Source organism: Nothobranchius furzeri, chromosome 11, assembly GCF_043380555.1.
Source record: "Nothobranchius furzeri strain GRZ-AD chromosome 11, NfurGRZ-RIMD1, whole genome shotgun sequence".
Lineage (NCBI taxonomy): Eukaryota > Metazoa > Chordata > Actinopteri > Cyprinodontiformes > Nothobranchiidae > Nothobranchius > Nothobranchius furzeri.
In genome coordinates this window covers 27,716,074-27,724,470 of record NC_091751.1, presented here as the reverse complement: position 1 = coordinate 27,724,470, position 8,397 = coordinate 27,716,074, and the positions used below count along the sequence as shown (strand labels likewise).

General features: G+C 41.9%; 1 protein-coding gene across 1 annotated transcript; it reads right to left on the bottom strand.

Moving 5' to 3' along the window:
* Positions 1-415: 415 nt before the first annotated feature.
* On the bottom strand, positions 416-7,967 carry fam133b (family with sequence similarity 133 member B). The gene is made up of 11 exons (XM_015955857.3): positions 7,816-7,967; positions 7,100-7,197; positions 6,743-6,821; positions 6,085-6,186; positions 5,968-6,000; positions 5,754-5,825; positions 5,536-5,634; positions 5,409-5,447; positions 5,234-5,323; positions 856-903; positions 416-734 (listed from the first exon to the last, which is right to left on the bottom strand). The coding sequence occupies exons 1-11, from the start codon at positions 7,837-7,839 to the stop codon at positions 639-641; spliced, it is 780 nt and encodes a 259-aa protein (XP_015811343.1). The 5' UTR covers positions 7,840-7,967; the 3' UTR covers positions 416-638.
* Positions 7,968-8,397: the final 430 nt, after the last annotated feature.

Sequence of the window (8,397 nt, the reverse complement as noted above, 5' to 3'; positions counted from 1 at the left end):
GTGGACTTATTTACTGGAGTAGAAATGAAACCATTTCACCATAAAATCATTTCTGCATGTCTTAAACCATTTAGACCCTTGTCATTGAAGACTTTGGACACCTCTGGTTTCAACTAACCCAATCCAGGACAGAATTATGTTGTAAAATGGATCCGATATCTACAAGTTCTGACTACTTACAGCCAAATAGGCTTAAGCAATACTTTAGCAATGAATTTCTGTAGTTTTTAAATTTACACAGCAAATGTTAACTCATCCCCTGAATCCATTTGTACGTGTGTAGCTTAAAGCTCCAACTTCAATATGAGGCTGGCGAGACATCAGGTCTACATGCATGACACAGGCACCAGCTCAACAGCCTCGTGTGGCGATGGAAGAGGTCCGGTGTGAATGAAGAGGGAAGAATCAAAAATCTTCCTCCTAGTCTTGAGTTCAACTAAAAAAAATAAAATCTTCAAAAATCATAAAAAAAGAGCAAAGTCGTATTTTCACAGAGAGGGAACGGGACTCAGAAGCCCAGTGTCCTCGTGGATGTGATGGCTGAAGCTGGGTAGGAGAGGTTGAGTTTGCTAATCCAAGGCAGACGTGACACCACTAGCGAGCCGTCGTGTGAACATGAGAACTGGAAAGAACGGCTGTTAATCGAGCTCAGAGTCCGACTGAAACGCTGCCTTCTTTTTCTTTTTCCTGCTGTGTTTCTTGTGCTTCTTTTTCCTCTTCTTCTTGGATTTGATCTGAAAACCAAACGTTTTGTATTTAGAAAATAGTCTTTTTGCTGCGTGAAGCACTTGCAGATAATTTAACAGTAAAAAAAAATAATCTGTTTTGCATTTTGGAAGAAAAGTATTTGCTCACTGTGAATTTCTCCTCCTCACTACTTCTCTTTTTCTTCTTAGCTTCGGCCTAGAGGAGGAAGAAAAGTTCAGACGTTACTGAAGACAAGAGGAAGTCCCACCTAAAACAGACACGTTTCTTAATAACGGAGACTTTTACTGTTTGACCTTTCTGTGATTTCGAAACTCAAGACTGGAGAGGATTGTGGCAATGCTTTAAATCAGCGGTCACCAACCTGCTGCCCATCGGCACCATGGTCCCCCCAGGAACCCTATGAGGTTAGGGTTAGGAGGTGCCCTCAGGCCTGTTCTAAAAATAGCACAAAATACTATTTTCTGCTACAGCAGATATAGTTTACAGAATTGTGGAAACTAGAGGAACAAAGCTTATGAGTTTAACAATGAAGCTCTGGTAAAGAGTGGTGGACGCTAGTGTTAGGTCAGAAGTGAGCATCTGTGAGCAGCAGAATTATTTGATGCCAAGAAAGAGGACAACAGATTTTTTTTACTTTAAGGATGCTGATTGAGAAGTACAGAGAAGGTCAGAGCTGCATTGTGTCTTTGATGATTAAAAGAAAGCATTCAACAGGGTGCTGAGAGAGGAGCTGTGGTGCAGTTTAAGGTGGAGTTGGATGTGCTGCAGCAGTTTAAGGTGGAGTTGGATGTGCTGCAGCAGTTTAAGGTGGAGTTGGATGTGCTGCAGCAGTTTAAGGTGGAGTTGGATGTGCTGCAGCAGTTTAAGGTGGAGTTGGATGTGCTGCAGCAGTTTAAGGTGGAGTTGGATGTGCTGCAGCAGTTTAAGGTGGAGTTGGATGTGCTGCAGCAGTTTAAGGTGGAGTTGGGACTGCATCAAGGGTCAGCTAAGCACCTCCTTGTTTGCTTTGGTGGTGGACAGGCTGACAGATGAAGTTAGACTAGAGGTGTTCTTCACTAGTCTCACAATTCAATTATTGTGTCAATGATTTGATATCTCGATACATCACGATTATTTTATATTGATTTGTTATCATGGCAGAAACCTTGTCTACTTTTAAGACTAGGCTTAAAATATTTTTATTTGATAGGGCCTATGGTTAACATCTGATGTTAGCCTAGATCTGGACAAGTGGGGGAGTAGAGGGAGGTGGAGTGTACAGTCGGTAAAGACGGCTCTCCCTTGCCCTGCCTCCAACATGCCTCCATCTAAAAAGGCTAGGTTATCCAGAGTTATCTCTGTAGTTATGCTGCTATAGGCTTAGACTGCTGGAGGACTTCCCGACCACTTTCCACGCTCGACTACTTTCTTCTACAATTTGCTCTTTAACTCTATTATTTCCTGCTATTTCAGCTGTTAACTTTGTTTTTCTCTAAGTGTTTCTCTCCCCAGAAGAAGCTACAATGATGTTCTGCTGAGCTGTGGTGGCCTCATGGATTGGGTCATTGGCTAGAACACTGTTGCTAACCACTAAAACATTCTCTCTCTCCTGATAATAACATTTTACTATCCTTGACATTGAATGTGCTACTACTAGTTTACCTGTTTAATTATAGATCCACTAGGATAAATACAATAAAGTTTATCTCTCACCAAATAGAATATTTACTAAGAAATCACAATGTAACCATAGAAACATTACTAGTTGTGTGTGTGTGTGTGTGTGCGTACGTGTGTCGTGGTGGATGGCTCATTATACCGAGCCAGGATCATCTGGAGGTTTCTTCCTGTTAAAAGGGAGTTTTCCTCTCCACTGTCACTAAATGCTTGCTTAGTATGAGGATTGCTGCAAAGTCAGTGACTCGATGCAATTTGCTGGGTTCCTTATATAGGAAACTTTTTACTGACTGACTTAACGAACTGACCTGTATTGGAATGTTTACTTTGTGAAGTGCCTTGAGACGAGACTTGTCGTGATTTGGCGCCATATAAATAAACTTGAACTGAATTGAATTGATAAATAGAAGGTCAGATATTTGCTTTTTTTTATATCAAAAACATGTCTGAAACAACATGCCACCCCCAATAGCTCTTCAGTCACAACAGTCCTTAGGACAGTCTTAAAATGCAAAACATTTTTCAAAAACTAAAAAAAAATCTGTTTCCTCATTCAACACCTCAGGCTGTGGGACAAATATGTTCTGCAGATGCTAAAAAAAAATCTTTAAAAACACTGAAAACCTACTGGACATGTCCAATTCTTGTCTACAATGAAGGTTATACGATCCCAAAATGGTCTAAATATTAGCTTTTAATGTCTATGAGCAGCTTTAGGGTCAATATTTATGCTGCAGATCAAAGGCCTAAGAAATAAGTAACGCCACATGAAGCGTCTGGCTTAGTTTGTTATTTAGTTTGAACCCAATGGTCTCTTCAGAAATCCTGGAGAATGGATCAAGTTCTGTTTAATGCAGAAAATAATACATTTTTTTAAAAATCCTCAACTAATTTGAGAAGTTTGTTGAATTTTTGCTGATGATAATCCCGGCAAGAGGCTGAGGGCTGATTAAGGATTAAATGAGTCTCCAACTACAAATGTCTCCAATAACCTGTCCTTTGGGAACATTTAGACTTTTATCTCCTCGTGTCCATGGTGTCTCCGGGGAGGAGCAGATAAGGGAAACAGGATCTTCTGTAACTTGAAATGAACCAAAACTTCCTCCCTCCCAGTTTTTCTTTAAATTGAATTCCACATTAATTTTTCATCATCTAAAATGCAACAAGAACTTCTCCAGGGTGGAACATCAGCACAAAGTTCTTCATTTCTCTTTGATTATTCAGAGGAGCGCTCTCTCCTGTAAACTTCTTCATGTCCCTGAATATTAAGATCAGATCCTGCAGCCGCTGTGACTCGCCCACACACCGGACATCCAAACACTCGGTCTGAGCCTGACTGAACTGGTTTTTTAGCACTCCTTAAAACACCAAGGAGGAATAATAATGCGTGTCTAGAGGCGCGTCCTCGTCTCCTCGGTCGTGTGAGCAGACACTCGGTCCAGCTCTCTCTCTTTCTCTGCTGTCCAAGCGTGCGACTCAACCCGCCCAATCAATGTAATCAATCGGCCCAAATCCAACTTAACCCATCGGGCTTACTCGGTTCGGTCTCAGGTTAGAACTCATTCCTGCAGCATGTCAGTGAGTGTGTGTGTGTGTGTGTAATGACACAACCCACTCTGACATAATGGATGCCACACCGGTGCCGCAGTTAAAAAAACAAAACTGCATTCTATTATCATCAATTCTGGTCTGCTTCTACAACCATCCATAACCGTTTCTGTCCACAACTCAATGCCTCGATTATTAGGTTAATTTCCTCAGCTCTCTGTCAGACGGGAGTCTCCATGGACTATGATGCTTACAGATGATGTAGTGATCTGTAGTGAGAGCAGGGTGCAGGTAGAGGAGAAGCTAGAGAGAATGAGTAGAGGTAAATAAAAGAGGACTTTAGGGTGTACAGTCCAAAGCAACAGAGGATGGAAAAGAGGTGAAGAAGCGACTGAAGCAGGATGGAACGGGTGGAGAAAAGTGTCATGTGCTGTGCAATAGAAGGTTTTCAGGTGTAGAAGACATCAGTGAAAGCAGCCATGCTGTCTGGTGAGACAGTGTCCATGAGGAAAAGACAGGAGACAGATCTGGAGGCAGCAGAGCTCAAAATGTTGGAGTTCTCTTTGTGAGTGATGAGGATGAACAGGATCAGGAATGAGGACATCAGAGGGAAAGCTGACGTTTAGTTATTCTAGGTCAAAGGTCAGAATTGTTCCCGACAGCCTGGTGGCCCTTCATCAGGATCAAGGATCGTGGAGAAGATCTCATCTTCACAAAGGTTGGTGACTTTAGATCATTGAACAACCGATTAATTAGCACACTGTGTGTACATATCACTAAAATCCAGCATGGAGGAGGTTGCTGATATTTCCAATAGTTAGGGTGAGTTTTAATGGAAATGACCAAAAACTAAATAAAACTAAAAGGATTTTGAAATGATGAAGCTGTAGAAAAACAACTTTTTACATGTTTCTCTATTAAATTTTGAAAAGAGCTGTGTAAGATAAGCCTCACAGGTTTTAGACATTAAGGTTAACGTGTGTTTATGAACCCAGACCTCTTACTGCCTTTGGTAAACGAGAGTTTCACCAAAATCCCAAAAGTCTGGTTTAGCAGGTGGACGTAAAGAGAAATGAAGTGAAACATGCATCACTAAACAGCTCAAAACAAAAGAAAACAAAGTTTCTGCATCAATGTACTAAAGTAATCAATCAATCAAAGCTTTATTTATAAAGCGCCTTCCGCAACCCTGTCAGGAAGCCCAAGGCGCTGAGCTGGTGCCATCTCTCCATCACATATTTATTAAAGGCAGGTAAACAAAGGAAATGTCTGCACTGGTGTCCAGACGCAGATTATTCCAGCAACTTATCATTTGGTGTACCTCCTCTCCATCCGAGACACCGGACAGCTCCGAGGACGAGTCTCTGTGACTCCGCTCTGCCTTCCTCTTCCTGCCACGGCCCTTTTCAATCTGACAGAAACAAAAGTTTAACAGTTTCCCAAATGGACACACCCCTTAAGCCACAAAATCAAGCTTTTAAATAAAAACAAACTACCTTTTCCTTATCTCCTTCTTCCTTGATTCGCTTCCTTTTCTTAGGAAGAAAGAAAAATGCTTTTACTAATCTGTTTTACACAAACACCCTGAAAGAAAATAATCCGTCCCTCTTTAGAGTGACAAACCTTGCTTTCAGAATCCGACTCTTCTTCTGGACTGTCCGACACTCTTCTAGCTAAAGAGTTCTTCCTCTTACGCTTTTTCTTCAAACTCTTCTTTTCATCCTGTAAGAAGACAGAACCGATGACACGTCCGTTTTTGCCTTCAGCAAGATTACTTCTGAGCTAAACTTAAGAGGTTCAGGACAAAAAACATCCAAACTAAAAGCCGTGGCACGACTGACCTTCTCTCCAGACTCTGAGGAGGAGCTGCTGGAAGAATCAGAACTCGATGAGGAGGAGGAAGATGAAGAATGCTTGACCAAAAGACAGTAGAAGCAGGGTTCATTAGATTTCATAGAATTACTCGAGACGGATTTTCGAGGAAATGTATGTGTGTGTGTGTGAGAGAGACAGAAGTAAACACCCTCAATCCCTATACTGGAGGTCTTTCCTCACCCTGCTAGACTTCTTCTTCTCCTTCTTCTTTTTCTAAACACAAAGAAAAATGAAGCTAAAGTGATTAGAGAGCTTCTACAAAGGAAGGTCTTAGTGGAACAATAGCTGAAGCCACACCTCTTTTTTGTCTTTGTTCTCTACTTTATCCACAGACTTCTTGTCCCGCTCTTTGTCACCGAGCCTCTTTTCTCTGTTTTTAGCCAGCTCCTTCCTCCACCTCTGAAAACAGCAACAATGGAAGATCCGTTAACCTTCTGAAGTCAGCTCACGTGTTCACACAAACCTGTGCACCCCTCGCTAATGACCAGTGTCTATTTATCTATCTATGGGGCAACGGTGGCACAGGAGTTAAGAGCTCGCCCCGTAATCGGAAGGTTGCAGGTTCGAGCCCCGCTCAGTCTGTCGCTGCCGATGTGTCCTTGGACAAGACACTTAACCCACCTTGCCTGCTGGTGGTGGTCGGAGGGACTGGTGGTGCCAGTGCTCGGCAGCCTCACCTCTGTCAGTGCGCCCCAGGGCAGCTGTGGCTACATCGTAGCTCATCCCCACCAGTGTGTGAATGTGTGAATGACTGATTGTGTTGTAAAGCGCCTTGGGGGGTTCCAGGACTCTAGAAGGCGCTATATCAAATACAGGCCATTTATTTATGTCAAAGCTTAAGCTTTAAGGTAGCTAATTTACTGTGTAGATGTATTAAAATGCACCAATGAAGGAGAAAATGAAAACATGTTGTGTTTGTGTCCAGTCACAATTAACACGGCATTTGTTTACACACCTCGTTCATTTTGTCCTCAAAGTCTGCAAGAAGTCGAGAGCCCTTTTTCTTCTTCTCCAGCTGCTCCTTCAGCTCTTCCCTGTTGAAGACATAACTCCCATCACTTAGGAGATGAATACAAGTGTCCAGAGATTAGGATTGAATTAAACCCCCTTAGAAAATGGATTAGAATGGGGAAATAATGAGTTTATTTTCTTTTATTCATCATCTGACACAAATATTAAATGACTAGGAAGCTGCCGACTAGCCAGTCTCTGGGGGGATAAATGAACAGTGCTGTCATAAGTGGTTTTCCGTTATTAAATTACATCAACATGAGTCAGCATAAACCTATCAGTGCTTCTGTCCTCTTCTCACCATGTTGGCCGAGGTCTGCTCAGGTAGTCCTGTATGGTTGGTCCCGAGGCCTGTGCTGGGCCCCTGGCTCGAGCAGCCGCAATGGGGTTAATGTACGCCTGAAACCACAACAGCATGAGGATCGTGCACAGAAGAAGAAAATTATTTTTTTAAATATCGTAATAAAAATTGAGGGAAAATGGAAAGAACGAATGAGAAACGCAAATGCAGCACAAGTCATTTCACTACAAACGAAAACTCAACAGAATGCAGAACAAAAGACTGAAGCAGTCCCTAAACATCACAATCTAAAAACTCTTGAACTTATTTTAAACGCAGTCAAATGAAAACGGAAGGAGAGTTGAACTTGTTTAGGTAGCATAAGAACGACCCTGACTATGTAATAAAAACAGATTACGGCTGTTTGTTAGAAGCTGCCAGCAGGAAACCCTGATGGGCATCGCAGTGCCAAAACAACCCGATGAGCTAGTGCTAGCATGCATTCTTTAGCATAGTTATTTCACCTGAGCAGCAAAACCACGAGTTATGCAAACCTGCAACATGTCAAAACACTAACTCATTTATACCTAAACCCAGTTTCATACCTGATTTCACTGACCCCCGTAGGTCGGCCTAATACCTGTGCTAGCCAACACCAATGCTAAGCTACTAGTGCTTCCTTCGGTTAGCTTGTCACAATTCAGAGTGGGCATCTTTATTTTGTTCAGAAAACTCACCACCCGATTATCTCTTTTTCCCATTCCGAATAAACGATCCTGACAATAATCATTAGTGTTTACAAGCTAGCATAAAGCTAGCCGCTTAGCCGATAGACGTTTGTGACGTCAGTTCTTCTTCGACTGTGAAAACAGCGCTGTCGGTCACGGGTGAAACGTTAGTGCTAGCGCCACCTTGTGAATCACCCATAATCATTGGCCGTGTTCGAGTTGAGCTGCGCCTGCACAGATAATGAGATCATGTCAATTCCTGTTAAAAAAGAAATAAAATATCTAGGAGTTAAGATAGTTGCAGACGAAAACCAAAGAGAAGAAATCAATATGAAAGAAAAAACTGATCAAATACAAAAAACTCTGAACCAATGGCTTAGCAGAGATCTATTTTTGGTCGAAATTTATTGTCCAAGTCTGAGGGTATTTCCCAACTGATCTATCCATGTCAATCCCTTTATATCGCTCCAGAAACAGTGAAAAATATTAACGCTATTATCTATAAATTTATATGGAGAAATAAAAAAGAAGTTAGTTAAAGAACATAAAAATGGAGGTATGAAATCAGTGGATTTTGAAGCAATGCTGGGA

What these genes read in the sequence shown, in the direction of transcription:
- fam133b (XM_015955857.3), bottom strand. Translation starts at nt 7,839, where the DNA reads ATGGGAAAAAGAGATAATCGGGTG. An exon ending in CCTCAGAGTCTGGAGAGAAG is followed by an intron (nt 5,635 to 5,753) that starts GTCAGTCGTGCC and finishes GTCTTCTTACAG; the next exon opens with GATGAAAAGAAGAGTTTGAA. An exon ending in AGTCGGATTCTGAAAGCAAG is followed by an intron (nt 5,448 to 5,535) that starts GTTTGTCACTCT and finishes TTTCTTCCTAAG; the next exon opens with AAAAGGAAGCGAATCAAGGA.